At 39.6% G+C, this 19,340-nt stretch overlaps 1 protein-coding gene across 2 annotated transcripts in view; it reads right to left on the bottom strand.

Moving 5' to 3' along the window:
- FMO2 (flavin containing dimethylaniline monoxygenase 2) overlaps positions 1 to 19,340 on the bottom strand; it is a 34,949-nt gene that overhangs the window by 3,140 nt on the left and 12,469 nt on the right. The window contains exons 2-7 of one of the 2 annotated variants that reach the window (XM_078077945.1): positions 18,989 to 19,177; positions 15,514 to 15,676; positions 6,251 to 6,393; positions 5,713 to 5,912; positions 3,247 to 3,602; positions 886 to 958 (exon numbers count right to left, since the gene is read on the bottom strand). In XM_078077945.1, coding sequence (XP_077934071.1) covers positions 886 to 958; positions 3,247 to 3,602; positions 5,713 to 5,912; positions 6,251 to 6,393; positions 15,514 to 15,676; positions 18,989 to 19,177 — 1,124 coding nt within the window. Of the gene's footprint in view, positions 1 to 885; positions 959 to 3,246; positions 3,603 to 5,712; positions 5,913 to 6,250; positions 6,394 to 15,513; positions 15,677 to 18,988; positions 19,178 to 19,340 lie in introns of those variants that run through there. The other variant, XM_078077946.1, reaches the window with a different exon arrangement.

Below are 19,340 nucleotides of genomic sequence, written 5' to 3'. Positions count from 1 at the left end.
GATTCATGAGCTAACACAGATGAAAGCCTAGCTCAGTGTCTTGCACAGAGGAGATGCTTACTATTTGCTTGTTAAATTATTAAAGTAGTTGGCACTCTGGCTGGCATATAATAGGTACTCAATAAATGTTAGATTAATTAGAATTTGACCATGAGACAACCCCTACATGTGATGTCAGGCCCCCAAGTCTACTCTCCAAGGTGCTTGATCACTTTTGAACCCCATTTTACCGTATCACAAAGCATACATCTACTTTCACTTCACACCAATTCCTTCTAATTTCCTTTGATAGGACAACCCCCAACTAACTTTTCAGAGACACCTGGCCACTGTCACTACTGCTGCTCCCAACCCATTTCCTCTCTCACCACAGAAAGTGGGCAGCCTGAGAAGATGTGGAATCTAACACGGACATCATACAAAACTGAAATAAAATTAAGTCCAGGAAAAATGTCTTGATTTGGTAAAATTTCTATCTTTATGTAGTTGGTTCTTTTTTGTTTTAAAGATTTTATTTATTTACTTGAGAGAGAAAGTGAGAGAGAGCAGAAGCAAGGGGAGGGGTACAGGAAGAAGGAGAAGCAGGCTCCCGGCTGAGCAGGGAGCCTGACGGGGATCATGACCTGAGCTGAAGGCAGGTGCTTAACCGACTGAGCCACCCAGGCTCATGTAGTTGGTTCTTAAACTAGTATGTATAAGAATCACCTAGGGTGAACATAAAAATACAAATTTCCAGTTTCATTCTGGGGTTCCAATTCAGTTGGTCCGGGTTGTGACCCAGGAATTTGCATTTTTAAGAAACAGGTAGGTGGTTCTTGTGGGTAGTTAGGTCACTATACCCTGAGAAACATTGCTTTATGTAAAGAATTAAAAAAAAATTCTTACAGATCTATTCTTTTTTCATTCCTCTTGATAATGTCCGCCATCATAGTCCTCTCTGAGGGCAAGGTACACAAGCCTAGAAAGAAAAGGCTGGTTTGAGTAGTGGGTTTGATTCAATATCATTGCTTTATCTAGTAGTTGGTTCCTACCATTAAACTTGGCCATTTACCCATGTTATGCCAATCAGGGCTGCTGTTTTGTTGAACTCCAGGGTGGGACGAGTTCTATGTGATGCTGCCCTTAAGGTTACAGTGTGAACTCTGAAGTGGAGGGTGTAAGAGAAGAGGCTAGAGTAGGAAGGTGAGCCTGAAGAGCTGGAAATCATGTCAGGTGGCTTGAGCTCTATTTTGAAGGTGATGGGAAGCCATGGGAGGGTTTTCTGCAGGTGGTGACAAGATCAGATTTGCCTTTTGGAAAGATCCTTCTAGTTGGCGAATTTCGGGACATGGGCTCTAGGAAAGAGTCTAAAGGTACCAAGACCAGTTGAGAGGCTGTTGAAGTAAACCTTGTGGGAGTAAAGTTGATCAGTGGGGACAGAGAAGGTAGATTGATGCAGGATTTATCACTGTGTGCTTGTGATTCCATCCTTGTCTATGGGTATTCTCAGACATGGTGAAATGGTCAGTTTCTCCTGGATATAGCTAGTCATCAGATATACCAGAGTCAATGAGTCCAAAACAGAGCCCATCATGGAAGCTCTCCTGGTCAGACTTGCATCTTCTTCCATGTCCTCTCTCTATTCCTGGCCCTGCTGTCTACCCAGTTCCCATGGCCAGAGATCTGCAAGTCATCTGTGATTCCTCTCTCTCTCTGATTTTCTACATTCAGCTGATCATCATGTCCTGTGGATTTTATCCCTAACTATTTCTCACATTTCTATTGTCTTCTCCACTTTGTCTCTCTGCCTGGCTCAGCTACATCACGTTTCAGCCGGGACTTGCTGTGGCCTTCTCACTGGTCTCAGAGACCCCATTCTTTTCTGCTTTCAAATCTATCTTTCACACTAATGCTGAAATAATCTATTGAAAATGTAAATCTGTAATGTCTATTCCTTTCTTATAACCTTTCATTGGGTCCTCCGCCTGAAGAGCTTTCTTTCTTTCTTTTTTTTTTTTTTTGATGATTTTATTTATTTATTTGACAGAGAGAGACACAGCAAGAGAGGGAACACAAGCAGGGGCAGCAGGAGAGGAAGAAGCAGGCCTCCCGCCAAGCAGGGAGCCCGATGCGGGGCTCGAACCCAGGACTCTGGGATCATGACCTGAGCCGAAGGCAGACACCCAACGACTGAGCCACCCACGCACCCCTGAAGAGCTTTCTAAAATGGAGATTCTAGGTCCTCAGGTCAGACTTAATCAGGGTCCCTAAGGATCCAGATGATTTTTATGTGTGGCCAGATTTGGAAAGAACTGATCTACATTTTGTATTGTAAGCCTTTTAGCATGCCTTACAAGGCTCCTGTGGCCTGGCCTTTCTACTGAAAGATTATTCTTTAATAATCTCTCACCCCTCTCTGCCTCACATGTCATGTTCTGGGAATGTCAGATAGCTTGTAATTCTCCATATCCATCATGCCTCTGTGTTTGGCTCAAGTGATTATCTCTTCTGCACCCGAGAAACTTGGTCATCTAGCAAGTTTTCCTTGGCCGCATGCCCTCCTTTATCCCAACATGCTACAAAGCACCCTTTTTCTTCTTCCCATGCACTCCATGCATCCCTCTACCAAAGCACTTATCTTAGTATGTGGAAATGATCTGTTTAAATTGCTCTCTATCCCACCAGGCTCCAGAACAAAGCTAGGTATTCAATGAGTTCTGGTTGAGCTGAATTGAACCCTGGCGTCAGGGAGATAATAGCCTCCTGAGGAATGCAAAGTGCTATACAGGTACTTAGACAGAAACCTTTCAATAACTTGATAACTTTCTAAGGATCCATGAGGTTGAGCTTCTTAACATATTAAGAGTTAATTTGAAGTTAATGTAGAGGCCCTGGGTCTCTAGATTTGCACATATTCAGAGGAAATTATAAACATCATATAGGTAAAACCAGGAGTCAGAGATCTTTCTCTTCTCAACTATTCTTTCATGATTCCAGGAAAAGATATGTATTTAGCTTTATGAAAATTGAAATTCTCTGAACTTTCTAATATTTCAAAGGGTTGATTACAGCTCTTTATTATTATTATTATCTTATCTCTGTATTTGTTATTTTTCAAATTCTCCACTAACTTTTTAGGATGTTAATCTTGCGAGAGCTGCCTAAGGTCGACCAACTTCTTCCTGGCAGCCTCCTTATCTAAACTTGTTATTGAGCAAACTCCATCAGGTATAAAGCCCTCAGCCCCTCACTTTCCCATTCACATACCTTTGAAAACCCTGGTTGCCCAACGAGCTTGAAGTTCGGCAGTTGGGAAAATGGAACCTAGGGGCTGGATGAGACCAATGCACGCCAGAGTTGACTTCTCCAGGTGAGGAGGGAACATGTATTTATACAGTGAGACCATCTTATCCTCTACTTTAACAAGTGAATCTTCAAGGAATGGAAAAGAGAAAGTATATCCCGTTGCAAAGACAATAACATCAATATTCTCCTCCACTGTTCCATCTTCAAAGATGGCAGAAGTTTCTGTGAGCTCTTTCACTCTCGGTTTCACCTTGATGGCTCCATAGAGTATACGACTTGGAAGATCATCATTTATTACAGGTTCTTTCATAAGATATCTAAAACACCAAAAAGAAAACACTTAGAAGGAATATTTAATGATGTTGAGTGAGTCTTGAAACTCTCTTGATATTTTATGGGGTTGGCTTTTCGAATAAAGAGGTTTCTCAAATATCCATAAAACTTTCTAACTTAACTAGTTGGCCTACCCCAAACCTTACTATCTGACTTCATTCTCACGTCACAAATCTCCCCCTCAACAAAGAAGAGAAAACATGTAGGTGATGTGGGAAAAAGACATTTCAAAAAAGGAGGTTAAACAAATACCAGCGCCTATGGTCAATCCATGAATATTCCAGTCATTGATACCCCATCGATGTTTCCACTATTGTTTTAATTATCTTGTTGCTCCAATTAATCTCTATCTGATCATAAGTAAGAAAGGAAAATTTTGTTAAATCCCCAATGGTTTTGAAAGTTTTATTAAGGGATCAGCATAAAAACTAATGTATAAAATTAAGTTTGGGGATATTTGTTGATCCCAAATATCCATGGAGTCTCTGTATGTGATGGCATGGGTGATAGAGCAAAGTCTGGTTGTATTTATGGAATTCCCCTTTTTGTAGATTTGAGAACCTTTTTTTTAAAAAAAATAATACATGCCACATGTATCAGATCTCAGAACTGAGTAGTCACATGGCATTTTGTTGAAAGATTCCAAAGTTCTTCTGTTTTTGTATTTTTTTAACGGGAAGGAGTCTGTTATCAACTAAAGAAAAATAAACATTCATACTGTTTGCTTGTGTTTATAAGATCAGTGATATATAACAGTGAGCTCAGTAGAGATTTATTTTTTGGCAAAGAGATAGTGAGTATGTTCTCAAAAGCTGCTCATGGGAAGAATCCTTATGGTGTACAGAATTAACAAAGCATGAGTTATCACATGGAGAATTTGGGACATATTTCCCAACACACCCCTCTGAAAGGAAGGCTGCAATCTCTTAAAGCAACCTTTTCCAATGTTGGACAGCTTTGGGTATTAGGAAATTCTTCCCATGATCCTAGTTCTGCTTTCTAGAGCAGCTCATAATATTTTTTCTTTTTTAAATTTATTTTTTTATTCATGTATAATTAATATACAGTGTTATATGAGTTTCAGATGTACAATATAATGATTCAAGAATTCTATACATTTCTCAGTGCTCATCTAAGATAAGTGTACTCTTAATTCCTTTTGTCTATTTCATCCAACCCCCCCCCCCCAACTCATCTCCTCTCTGGCAACTGTTCTCTGTGTTCAAAGTCTGGTTTTTTGTTTCTTTTGTGTCTTAAGTTCCACACATGAGTCAAATCATATGGTATTTGTCTTCTTCTGACTGACTTATTTCACCTAGCATTATACCCTCTAGGTCCATCAGTGTTGTTGCAAATGGCAGGATTTCATTCTTTTTATGACTGAGTAATCCAATTAAAAATGGGCAGAAGAGCTGAATAGGTGTTTTTCCAAAGACTTACAGATAGCCAATAGACACATGAAAATAAACTTAACATCACTAATCATCAGGGAAAGACAAATTAAAACCACAATGAGATATCATTTTACACCTGTCAGAATGGCTAAGATGAAAAACACAAGAAATAACAATTGTTGGTAAGAATGTGGAGAAAAAGGAACCCTAATGCACTGTTGGTGGGAATGCAAATTGGTGCAGCCACTGTGGGAAACAGTGTGCAGGTTCCTCAAAAAATTAAAAATAGAATTTATATGACCCAGTAGTTCCACTACTGGGTATTTACCCAAAGAAAATGAAAACACTAATTTGAAAAGACATATGCACCCCCATGTTCATTGCAGCATTATTTACAATAGCCAAAATATGGAAGCAACCTAATTGTCCATTGATAGATGAGTGGATACAAAAGACGTGGTGTATATACACAATGGAATTTTACTCAGCCATAAAAAAGTTCATAATATTTCTACTTCATCTTCTTAAGCATTTACTTTTTAAAAGGTATACAGAACAAATTTGGAATTCAAATTCCAGGATGTCTATGATATTCATACTGTTAGGTTGTAGTTTGAAATACCGCATTAGCAATTTGACTATAAAGAGGAGCCTCTGACAATCTTGCTTACCATACCATAAAAAAGCAAAATAACCCTACTTGTTTTGAGGCTCAAGGCCATAATTTTCATGGTTGAACCACTGATTCATCTGCTGTTCCATCATCCATTTTCGAATTGTTTGTGGCAGGACATTTCGGAGCATGGACCTAAACCGGGTGTGGAACACAATGTCCCAGGGATAGCCATCTTCAGAGATACGGCCCATGACCCAGGAACCATGTCTGGTGCTGATAAATACCTGGTAAGCAAAAAGGAATGCTGTTTAAATCAGGGCATTGTCCCTTTTGGGAGGAATCTACTGTGTAGATGATATATCACATGTATGGCTCGGAGAAGTAAAAGACTTGCTCTGGATTACATGCTGATCAGTGCAGGGCTGGGAGGTAAACCTTGGCTTCCTGATTTCCAGATTTTTTATGATACCTCACTGTAGTAACCAACCAATCAACCAACCAACCAAACAACCAACAAACCAATTAATGAGTAATGGAGCCTTGGTTATGTGGCTGGGATTTTCCAATATGCCCTTCCTCCTTTCTCTCCTCCATGGTACAAGAGAAGCAGAGAGCATCATACCTGAGCAGCCTTCTTACTCAGCTCAATGGCAATATCTGAGGCCGAGTTTCCTAGTCCAATCACCAGGATATGTTTCCCTTCAAGTCCCTCTGGGTGCTTGTATTGGCGGCTATGGAAATACTGGCCTTTGAACCTCTCAATACCTTCAGGGGGAAGAAGAGAGAAGTCCATGAATTATGTCAATTTCAATAAAAGTGCACTGTCATATTTTCTTTTCTGGAGTCAATTATTTGTTTTGCCTCCTCACCTCTTAGGGGAGTTACAATGGCAAGGCCAATTGGCAAACTCAAAGCATAAAGTATATGAGAAATGTTAGCTTATGCATATGGAACAGGACCAAAAAGGTTGACTTCAGAGGTTGCAGCTTACGTATTTATTAGAGATTAAACAAATGGTTTTGTTGAATAGAGCAGTCAGATGCTGGCTTCCAACTACCCATTATCTTATTTTGGACTGTACAGTAATACTTTAATATCATATAGCACATGTATTCTTTTAAATGTTTTTGAACATATTATGAAGTGCTATTATTGTACTTTTACAATTGTACTAATATAATTCTAATTATATTAGAATAATATTTATCATTCTCATTTTGTAGAAGCAAACAAACACTAAAATAAACTGAAATCCAGGCACATAGATATTGAAGGATGGCTTCCACATTGCAGTATAAGTCAGTAACTTACTGGATAAGCCATTTTAAAAAAATTTTTTTATTGTTATGTTAATCACCATACATTACATCATTAGTTTTAGATGTAGTGTTCCATGATTCATTGCTTATGCATAACACCCAGTGCCCCATGCAGAATGTGCCCTCTTTAATACCCATCACCAGGCTAACCCATCCTCCCACCCCCTCCCCTCTAGAACCCTCAGTTTGTTTTTCAGAGTCCATCGTCTCTCATGGTTCTTCTCCCCCTCCGATTTCCCCCCCTTCATTCTTCCCCTCCTGCTACATTCTTCTTCCTCTTTTTTTCTTTCTTAACATATATTGCATTATTTGTTTCAGAGGTACAGATCTGAGATTCAGTAGTCTTGCACAATTCACAGCACATACCAGAGCACATACCCCCCCAGTGTCTATCACCCAGTCACCCCATCCCTCCCACCCCGCCCCCCACTCCAGCAACCCTCAGTTTGTTTCCTGAGATTAAGAATTCCTCATCTCAGTGAGGTCATATGATACATGTCTTTCTCTGATTGACTTATTTCGCTCAGCATAATACCCTCCAGTTCCATCCACGTTGTTGCAAATGGCAAGATCTCATTCCTTTTGATGGCTGCATAATGTTCCATTGTATATATATACCACCTCTTCTTTATCCATTCATCTGTCGATGGACATCTTGGCTCTTTCCATAGTTTGGCTATTGTGGACATTGCTGCTATAAACATTGGGGTGCACGTACCTCTTCGGATCCCTACATTTGTATTTTTGGAGTAAATATCCAGTAGTGCATTGCTGGATTGTATGGTAGCTCTATTTTCAACTTTTTGAGGAACCTCCATACTGTTTTCCAGAGTGGCTGCACCAGCTTGCATTCCCACCAACAGTACAGGAGGGTTCCCCTTTCTCTGCATCCCCACCAACATCTGTCCTTTCCTGACTTGTTAATTTTAGCCTTTCTGACTGGTGTGAGGTGGTATCTCATTGAGGTTTTGATTTGGATTTCCCTGATGCCAAGCGATATTGAGCACTTTTTCATGTGTCTGTTGGCCATTTGGATGTCTTCTTTGGAAAGATGTCTGTTCATGTCTTCTGCCCATTTCTTGATCAGATTATTTCTTCTTTGGGTGTTGAGTTTGATAAGTTCTTTATAGATTTTGGATACTAGCCCTTTATCTGATCTGTCATTTGCAAATATCTTCTCCCATTCTGTCGGTTGTCTTTTGGTTTTGTTGACTGTTTCTTCTGCTGTGCAAAAGCTTTTTATCTTGATGAAGTCCCAATAGTTCATTTTTGACCTTACTTCCCTTGCCTTTGGCGATGTTTCTAGGAAGAAGTTGCTGCGGCTAAGGTCGAAGAGGTTGCTGCCTGTGTTCTCCTTTAGGATTTTGATGGACTCCTGTCTCACATTGAGGTCTTTCAACCCTTTGGAGTCTATTTTTGTGTGTGGTGTAAGGAAATGGTCCAGTTTCATTCTTCTGCATGTGGCTGTCCAATTTTCCCAACACCATTTGTTGAAGAGACTGTCTTTTTTCCATTGGACATGCTTTCCTGCTTTGTCAAAGATTAGTAGACCATAGAGTTGAGGGTCCATTTCTGGGCTCTCTATTCTGTTCCATTGATCTATGTGTCTGTTTTTGTGCCAGTACCATACTGTCTTGATGATGACAGCTTTGTAATAGAGCTGGAAGTCCGGAATTGTGATGCCGCCAGCTTTGCTTTTCTTTTTCAACATTCCTCTGGCTATGCAGGGTCTTTTCTGGTTCCATACAAATTTTAGGATTATTTGTTCCATTTCTTTGAAAAAAGTGGATGGTATTTTGATGGGGATTGCATTGAATGTGTAGATTGCTCTAGGTAGCATTGACATCTTCACAATATTTGTTCTTCCAATCCATGAGCATGGAACGTTTTTCCATTTCTTTGTGTCTTCCTCAGTTTCTTTCATGAGTATGTTATAGTTTTCTGAGTACAGATCCTTTGCCTCTTTGGTTAGATTTATTCCCAGGTATCTTATGGTTTTGGGTGCAATTGTAAATGGGATCAACTCCTTAATTTCTCTTTCTTCTGTCTTGTTGTTGGTGTATAGGAATGCCACTGACTTCTGTGCATTGATTTTATATCCTGCCACTTTACTGAATTCCTGTATGAGTTCTCGCAGTTTTGGGGTGGAGTCTTTTGGGTTTTCCACATAAAGTATCATATCATCTGCAAAGAGTGAGAGTTTGACTTCTTCTTTGCAGATTTGGATGCCTTTTATTTCTTTTTGTTGTCTGATTGCTGTGGCTAGGACTTCCAATACTATGTTGAATAGCAGTGGTGATAGTGGACATCCCTGCCTTGTTCCTGACCTTAGGGGGAAAGCTCTCAGTTTTTCCCCATTGAGAATGATATTCGCCGTAGGTTTTTCATAGATGGCTTTTATGATACTGAGGTATGCACCCTCTATGCCTATACTCTGAAGAGTTTTGATCAAGAAAGGATGCTGTACTTTGTCAAATGCTTTTTCTGCATCTATTGAGAGGATCATATGATTCTTGTTCTTTCTTTTGTTAATGTATTGTATCACGTTGATTGATTTGCGGATGTTGAACCAACCTTGCAGCCCAGGGATAAATCCGACTTGGTCGTGGTGAATAATCCTTTTAATGTACTGTTGGATCCTATTGGCTAGTATTTTGGTGAGAATTTTTGCATCCATGTTCATCAGGGATATTGGTCTGTAATTCTCCTTTTGGATGGGGTCTTTGTCTGGTTTGGGGATCAAGGTAATGCTGGCCTCATAAAATGAGTTTGGAAGTTTTCCTTCCATTTCTATTTTTTGGAACAGTTTCAGAAGAATGGGTATTAATTCTTCTTGAAATGTTTGGTAGAATTCCCCTGGGAAGCCATCTGGCCCTGGGCTTTTGTTTGTTGGGAGATTTTTGATGACTGCTTCAATAACCTTAGTGGTTATAGGTCTGTTCAGGTTTTCTATTTCTACCTGGTTCAGTTTTGGTAGTTGATACATCTCTAGGAATGCATCCATTTCTTCCAGGTTATCTAAATTGCTGACATAGAGTTGCTCATAATATGTTCTTATAATTGTTTGTATTTCTTTGGTGTTGGTTGTGATCTCTCCTCTTTCATTCATGATTTTGTTGATTTGGGTCATTTCTCTTTTCTTTTTGATAACTCTGGCCAGGGGTTTATCAATCTTGTTAATTCTTTCAAAGAACTAGCTCCTAGTTTCGTTGATCTGTTCTACTGTTCTTTTAGTTTCTATTTCATTGATTTCTGCTCTGATCTTTATTATTTCTCTTCTCCTGCTGGGTTTAGGCTTTATTTGCTGTTCTTTCTCCAGCTCCTTTAGGTGTAGGGTTAGGTTGTGTACTTGAGACCTTTCTTGTTTTTTGAGAAAGGCTTATATTGCTATATACTTTCCTCTTAGGACTGCCTTTGCTTCATCCCAAAGATTTTGAATAGAAGAATGTGTATTCCATTGCTTTGGGATGGAATGTTCTGAATATGTCTGTGAAGTCCATTTGGTTCAGTGTGTCATTTAAAGTCTTTATTTCCTTGTTGATCTTTTGCTTAGATGATCTGTCCATTTCAGTGAGGGGGTGTTAAAGTCCCCCACTATTATTGTATTGTTGTCGATGTGTTTCTTTGCTTTTGTTATTAATTGCCTTATATAATTGGCTGGCCCATGTTAGGGACATAGATATTTACAATTGTTAGATCTTCTTGTTGGATAGACCCTTTAAGTAGGATATAGTGTCCTTCCTCGTCTCTCATTACAGTCTTTGGTTTAAAATCTAATTTGTCTGATATAAGGATTGCCACCCCAGCTTTCTTTTGGTGTCCATTAGCATGGTAAATGGTTTTCCACCCCCTCACTTTCAATCTGGGGGTATCTTTGGGTCTAAAATGAGTCTCTTGCAGACAGTGTATTGATGGGTCTTGTTTTTTAATCCAATCTGATAGTCTGTGTTTTTTGATTGGGGCATTTAGCCCATTTACATTCAGGGTAACTATTGAAAGATAGGAATTTAGTGCCATTGTATTGCCTGTAAGGTGACTGTTACTGTATATTGTCTGTGTTCCTTTCTGGTCTATGCTGCTTTTAGGCTCTCTCTTTGCTTAGAGGACCCCTTTCAAGATTTGTTGTAGGGCTGGTTTCATGTTTGCAAATTCCTTTAGTTTTTGTTTGTCCTGGAAGCTTTTTATCTCTCCTTCAATTTTCAATGACAGCCTAGCTGGATATAGTATTCTTGGCTGCATATTTTTCTCATTTAGTGCTCTGAATATATCCTGCCAGTCCTTTCTGGCCTGCCAGGTCTCTGTGGATAAGTCTGTTGCCAATCTAATGTTTCTACCATTGTAGGTTACATATCTCTTGTCCTGAGCTGCTTTCAGGATTTTCTCTCTGTCTCTGAGACTCGTAAGTTTTACTATTAGATGTCAGGGTGTTGACCTATTTTTATTGATTTTGAGAGGGGTGCTTTGTGCTTCCTGGATTTTGATGCCTGTTTCCTTCCCCAAATTAGGGAAGTTCTCTGCTATAATTTGCTCCAATATACCTTCTGCCCCTCTCTCTCTTTCTTCCTCTTCTGGGATCCCAATTATTCTAATGTTGTTTCGTCTTATGGTATCGCTTATCTCTCGAATTCTGCCCTCGTGATCCAGTAGTTGTTTAGCTCTCTTTTTCTCAGCTTCTTTATTTTCCATCATTTGGTCTTCTATATCACGGATTCTTTCTTCTGCCTCATTTATCCTAGCAGTTAGTGCCCCCATTTTTGATTGCACCTCATTAATAGCCTTTTTGATTTCGACTTGGTTAGATTTTAGTTCTTTTACTTCTCCAGAAAGGTTTCTCTAATAACTTCCATGCTTTTTTCAAGCCCAGCTAGTATCTTTAAATTGATGATTCTGAACTCTAGATCCGACATCGTACTAATGTCCGTATTGAGTAGGTCCCTGGCAGTCGGTACTACCTCTTGTTCTTTTTGTTGAGGTGATTTCTTCCGTCTTGTCATTTTGTGCAGAGGAGAATAGATTAATGAGAGAACAAAATGCTAGCAGGGTAACAACGTCCCCAGAAAATATACTCTAAACAAATCAGAAAAGACCTGAAGCAGTGGGAAAAGAAAGGGAAAGAGAGAAAAAAGAAAAAGAAAAAAAAAGAAAAAGAAAAAGATAAAGATAAAAACAAACGAAAACAGAACAAAACAATAAAAAACCAGAATATGATCAAATATGATCAGGGTGGTATATAGATCAGTGCCACACACTAGATTTTGGGTGTATTTTGGTCTGTTAGAAGAAAGTGCCTCCCAAAATTTTAAAGAAAGAAAAACTTATATATGTACAAAAATAAGGGTTGATATGATGAAGGGATGAAATATGACTGTAAAGATGAAAATTATAAAAAATTTTATAAAACGAATTTATAAGAAGTTGGTTGAAAAAAGAAAGAAGAGGATTTAAAAAAAAAGAAAAGAAAAAAAGGGAGAGAATATGATCAGGCAGGAGAGTAGGAAAAAACCATACACTAGAGATTTAGGGTATATTTTGATCTGTTAGAAGAAACTATCTCAAAATTTTAAAGAGAGAACAACTTATATATATATGCCAAAAATACGGGTCACTACTATGAAGGGATAGAATATGACTCTAAAAATGAAAAATGAAAATGTGTTTTAAAAAAGGGATTGATAAGATGTTGGCTGAAAAAGGGAAAAAGAAAAGTTCAAAAAAAAAAAAAAGACAGTTAAAAAAAAATTAAGTTTGAAAGACTACAGAATCATGGTAAAAAAGCCATGGATTCTATGTGCAGTATTCCCCTAGCGCTGGAGTTCTGCCGTTCTCATTGATCGGTAAACTTGGTCTTGGCTGGCTGTTCTCGCTGATCTTCTGGGGGAGGGGCCTGTTGCCATGGTTCCCAAATGTCTTTGCCGGAGGTGGAACTGCCCCGCCCTTGCCCGGTTGGGCTAAGTAATCTGCTGGGGTTTGCTCTCAGGAGCTTTTGTTCCCTGCAAGCTTTCTGTACAGCTTTGGAGGACGAGAGTGAAAATGGCGGCCTCCCAATCTCTGCCCTGGAGGAGCTGAGAACTCAGGGCCCCACTCCTCAGTGCGCCCCAGAGAAAAGCAGTCAGTCACTCCCATCTCCCCGGTCTCCGGCCACACTCCGTGCTCACCCGGCCTGTGACTGAGTGTTTCTATCTCTGGCACCGGACCCCGTGTGGAGTCTCCAAACCCAGCAGATCTCTGTGGTGCGCTCCCGCGCTGCTCCTCCCGGGGGAGGAAGGGGAGTCTCCCCAGATCTGCCGCTTGTTGGGTCCCTGCTGGAGGAGCAGTGGCCCGACTGTGGTGCGGATCACGGTTTATGGCAACCCTGAGCTGAGAGCCCGTGCCTCGGCTCCGTCTCTGCAGCCGGCTTTCCCACTCCAATACCTGGGAGCTCTGCCGCACTCCCGGTCTTTCTGTGACCCCGAGGGTCCTGAGACCACACTGTCCCACAAGGGTTCCACCCCCAGCTTAGCCACCGGAGCGACGTCCGTCAGCGGAGCCAACTTCTAAAAGTTCTGATTTTGTGTTCCACGGCTCTATCACTTGCCAGAAGTGGCCAATGGAGGCCCCTCCCCCGCCGTCTATCCTCCCGAATATCACCTCGGATTCACTTCTCCGCACGTTCTACCTTCCAGAAAGTGGTCGCTTTTCTGTTCAGAGATTTGCTGCTATTCTTTTCTTCGATCTCCTGTTGAGTTTGTAGGTGTTCAGAATGGTTTGATCCCTATCCAGCTGAATTCCTGAGACCAGATGAAATCCAGGTCTCCTACTCCTCCACCATCTTGCTCCACCCCCTGGATAAGCCATTTTGAAGACAAGCTTCCTTGTATCTTTCCCAGGAAAATATGACTTTATTAAATAATTGTCTTTGATGGTGGGTTTCTTGAAAGAACCTTTAGATCATTAGTTTTCAAAGTGTGGTCCTTTGACCAGCATTTTTAGCTGGAACCTGGGAACTTGTTGGAAAGGCAAAATCTCAGCTTCATGATACCATATCTACTGAATTGGAAATGCCAGAGGTGGAGCCTTGCAAGTTTTTTTTAAAAGTCCTTCAGGTAATTCTTTTTGAGAATCAATGCTTTAGGGTAGAAGATCTCACACCTGGCTGCATATTTTTTTTTAAAATTTATTTATTTGAGAGAGAGCACGAGTGGGGGTTGGGGTTTGAGGGAGGGGCAGAAGGAGAGGTAGTGAGATTTTCAGGCAGGCTCTTCACTGAGCATGGAGCCCCAGTTGGGATTGGGGGGGAGGGGGCATGACCTCACGACCCCGAGATCATGACCTGAGCTGAAACCAAGAGAGGCTTAACCAACTGTGTCATCCAGGTATCCCTTACCTGGCTGCATATTAAAATCCCTTGAGTAACCCTTAAATGATCTAAGCCTACCCTATACTAATTGAACTTTGGAAGTCATAAGGATGTTAGAAGCTCAACAGATGGTTTGAATGTGAGGCCTGGACTGTGAACCACTGTATTAGATGTTTCCCTGAGGGCCTTCAGAAGGAAGTACGCTCTCTGAGAGAAGGGTCTGGGAGTTACCAGGACAGATGGTTGTGGGGTTCCCTTGTTTGCACTCCTCTTCTTCTCTCTGTCCAGTAGGAACACTTATTTCCAGGGAATCTCCTCAATAACCCATCTGTAAGCATGGCTCTGAGGAAAAGTCTCCAAGGACATAAAAAAGTCATGGTGTTTGGCAGGATAGATAAAGGCACATGGCTATAAGGGCCTCTCCAACAGAGAACCAATTTGGGTGAAAATTCTCTGAAGTTCTGGGGAAGGTTTGGTGACTTTGGAGGAAGTTGCTGAAGTCCCGGTGTCATGAAGACCCAAAGAGGTCAACAAACAAAGATGGTATGTGGAGACTTTCATCCCTCTAGCTCTGTCCAGATCTTAATATTATGCCCAGTTGCAGTCGCTAATTCTGCTTGTCAATCCAACCTCCATATAAAATACCTGGACACTGTAGGGGAGCAAAATTTGTCACCTCAAAATGTGTCTCCTTGGCATGTGGATTATTTTAGGCTAATAATTTTTAAGAAACAGAAGGCTTAGAAAAACTTTGACTTTCCCCCCAACTGCCTAAAAGAATTTAGATAGAGGATCTGCTCCAGGAAGGGAGCTGTCACCATAGACAACTATAGTATAATAGAATTAGGTGAGGTGGACAGGGAGGAGCAGTCTGTTAAAATTCCTCTCTGTGTCCCACTGTTTCTGAGTGGTCCAGGAAACATTAGTTACCAAACATTTATCCTTTTTCATCTTCCTGTGAATTGTCATCCTTCCCTTTGTAGTCCCCAGCCCCTACATCCTTCTCTTTAGCTCAGAATGGCATGTAAGCTGCAATTGCCTGACTGCCTGTGGGCTTCATATTCTTATGGAGTCTCTATATGCATGGTTGCATTTTATTTTTTTCTTATTAATCTGTCTCATGTCAATTTAACTCTTAGACTAAGCCCAAAGAATGTTGAAAGGTAAGGAAAAATTTTTCCTCCCCAACAACACCCTCTCTGTAAAGCTGGGAATCCCCACAGGCCTCACCTGGCAATGACTCCAGTGGGATGTGAGGGAGGATGTGATGGCCGCTGCAAACCATAACTGCGTCAAAGACAGCACTTTGCTTCTTGCTGTTGCTCTCGGTAACAACCTCCCATTGGCCAGAAGATGAGAAATCCGTGTGTTTTTTCACACTGAGGACAGTTGTCTTGAACAAACACAGAGAAGGCATAATTGAACATTACTCTGGCATAACAGGGGCTTCACACAGTACCCTGGGAGTGGGAATGGGTAAAATGCAAGGTGTGACTCCATTTAGGTTCCATACGAATCCAGTTCAAACTGCTTAAAGCAAAAACTGCTAAGTGTCCCCTTCTCATTCTTCTTTGGTGGGGAGCTACCAAGGATATGGTACTTTGTGCAAGACTCAGCCGTGGGAACCAGTCTGTTAAAGACTGAATAAGGACTCAAGAGAGAGAGACATAAAAGAAACACAAAGTCTGGGCAAGATATAGAACACATGTCCATCATTCAAATGATCACATAGTCAGTATTTATTAAGAATCTTTTATGTGTCCACCTCTGTGCAGACTCTGTATTAGAGAAGATATTTCATGTGAAGCACTTTGCATCATGTCTGGCACATTGTCAGCATCCTATGAATGGTAGTTGTTCATGTTATTATTTTTCAAACAGAGTACATCATGTTAGCAATATAGTTCATGATCTCATTTGGATGAAATAATTTATGTTCATTAATTTTTTTTTATGTAGCTCACTGTCTGAAGGGCTATGAATTTTTAAAAGTATCCATAAAGGTTTTACATCTTTGATGTTTAAGAAACAATGTCAAGCAGAAGCAAAGTTTTTCTCACTTCTAGAGTAATGGCATGTTCCTCCTGCTTATAAGTATTTGAGTCCCATATACATGCTTTTCAAATTTTCAGATATTTAAAAAAAAATGCTGGTTTGGCAATTTTTGAAGTTGTTTCCGTTAAAAAAATATATACAGACTATTAGCATAAAGTTTGCAAAGGACTATAAAATGTCTGGGCAATTTTGGCTGAGATTAAAGATTTCAGATTTGCAGTTTAGAGTAGTAGATTAGGTAAAGTACTGTGGATTATTGCTATTCAAGATATGGTTTGAGAACCAACACCTTCAGTATTCACTCAGGAGTTTATTAGAAATGCAACAGAACCTTTTACAGCCTAACATCTTATGGCTAATACCAACTCAGAGACCAATAATGGAAATGAGTGTCCCTAACTCCTCTCTAACCTCCAGGAAACTGAACAGCAGTAATACAATAAATAAGAGAAATAGCTCTCTTACAACTTTAACCTGATCTTTCAAAGAACAGATAATAAAAAGTACATACCATAAGAGGGCAGTATATCTGTTAAATAAATTGATAATCGAATGGACAAAGACCTACTTCTGGTATAAAAAGATCTGTTATTCATAAGATGGATCCCCCAGGAGATGGGTAATAGTTTTCTAATGTAGTACCTTAGATACATTTTAATGGCATTTACAAATATAGATTTCTACCACAATCAGCTATTATAAATTAATATAATACAAACCTGGAACAAAACTGAAATTACTGAGAAAATGAGAAGTGTTACAAAAAAATTAGTTCACTGAAAGACCTAAATGTGAGACAGGAATCCATCAAAATCCTAGAGGAGAACACAGACAGCAACCTCTTTGACCTTGGACACAGCAACTTCTTGCTAGACACATCTCCAGAGGCAAGGGAAACAAAAGCAAAAATGAACTATTAGGACTTCATCAGGATTAAAAGCTTTTATACAGCAAAGGAAATAATCAACAAAACTAAAAGGCAACCAATAGAATGGGAGAAGATATTTGCAAATGACATATCAGATAAAGGGCTAGTATCCAAAATCAATAAAGAACTTATCAAACTCAACACCCAAAACCCAAAAACTCCAGTCAAGAAATGGGCGGAAGACATGAACAGACATTTCTCTAAGAAGACACACAAATGGCTAACAGACAGATGAAAAAAATGCTCACCATCACTCGGTATTGGGGAAATAAAAATCAAAACCACAGTGAGATACCACCTCACAGGGATCAGAATGGATAAAATTAACAACTCAAGAAACAACAAATGTTGGTGAGGAGGTGGAGAAAGGGGAACCCTCTTACACTGTTGGTGGAAATGCAAGCTGGTGCAGCCACTCTGGAAAACGGTATGGAGGTTCCTCAAAAAGTTAAAAATAGAACTACCCTATGACCCAGCAATTGCACTACTAGGTATTTACCCAAAGGATACAAACATAGTGATTTGAAGTGGCACATTCACCCCAATGTTTATAGCAGCAATGTCCATAATAGCCAAACTATGGAAAGAGCCCAGATGTCCATTGACAGATGAAAGGATAAAGAAGATGTAGTTATGTACACACAATGCAATATTACTCAGCCATCAAAAAAGAATGAAATCTTGCCATTTGCAGTGATGTGGATAGAACTAGAGCATATTATGCTAAGTGAAATAAATCAGTCAGAGAAAGACAAATACCATATGATTTCATTCATATGTGGAATTTAAGAAACAAAACAGATGAACATCGAGGAAGGGGAGGAAAAATAAAATAAGATAAAAACAGAGAGGGAGAAAAACCATAAGATACTCTTAACCATAGGTAACAAACTGAGAGTTGCTGGAAGGGAGGTAGGTGGGGACATGGGGTAATTAGGTGATGGGAATTAAGGAGGGCACTTGATGTAAGGAACACTGGATGTTATATGCAACTGATCAATCACTAAATTCTACCCCTGAACTAAATTGAATTTAAATTAAAAAAAAATTTTAACTCACTAATATTTATTCAGAGATATAATTTAATTTTATTTACTAAGCACAGTTACTAGTTTTCAGAGTGTAGGTTATTGATAAAAATTCAGCATATTTAGTGAGAATATTGTTTTCTTGTTGATTATTTGTTTTTGAGGTAACACAGGAAAGGTAGTTATAATTGTATTTCAAAATGATCCTGCCATCCTTATGTTGCTAGAGAATGCACCATGCCCACCCCCCGCCCCCAAATACCAAAAATAGTTTCTACAGGCTTATGAAATGGAGAACTGTGAGCTTATTTAGTACATTTTTTTCTTAGAAATTCCATTTCTACAGAGAAGATCAGGAAATGAAATAGTAGTTTGATTTTTTTCTTCTGTGCTTTCAAGGGAAATGAGGCTAGGAGTCTGCAGTGGTTATAGGTATTAGCTTAATTGCAGTTTCATCAATATCATCATTATTCAAACCCTTAGTTTTAACAGGTGATTTTTCTCTTCGCTAATGTGTACATAATCTTTAATATCACTACCTTTTAGGTCTTCTATCATGCTCTTATCTTCCAGGAAAGAATTGGATTGGAACACTTGGTTTTATTCACAATTTCTTTCATTACTAGAGTAACTTCTCTATTTAAATGTGAGCTGAACCCATGTAGAGAAAACCATTCTCCCCAAAATACAATACCTGGAACTGAATATATTTTAGAAGATCAAACTTTCTGGCAAAAATTCTGAAATATTCCAGGAGCTTAGAATTGTGCAGGAAGTTTGGAAAGTCTTCAGGCATTGGAAAGTCACTGAAACAAGGCATTTCTTTGCTGGTGTTGGTGATGACAGATTGATAGATACTTGCTCGGCCATCTTCAACATTTTCCTGAAGAATCAAATAAAAAAGAATGATAATCATGTTGCATTTATAACAATCCCTTAGTGTTTTACACTTTTTCCAAATCTAACCCTTGGGAGATGTGATTCTCTTTCATTGTTGTAGCATGATGGCAGTGTCTGGGTGATGGGGTATAACATCATCATCCCAT

This window comes from Halichoerus grypus, chromosome 7, assembly GCF_964656455.1.
Source record: "Halichoerus grypus chromosome 7, mHalGry1.hap1.1, whole genome shotgun sequence".
In the NCBI taxonomy this organism is placed as follows: domain Eukaryota; kingdom Metazoa; phylum Chordata; class Mammalia; order Carnivora; family Phocidae; genus Halichoerus; species Halichoerus grypus.
Note: the sequence above shows the minus strand (reverse complement) of the source record. Positions and strands in the feature narration are given on the sequence as shown.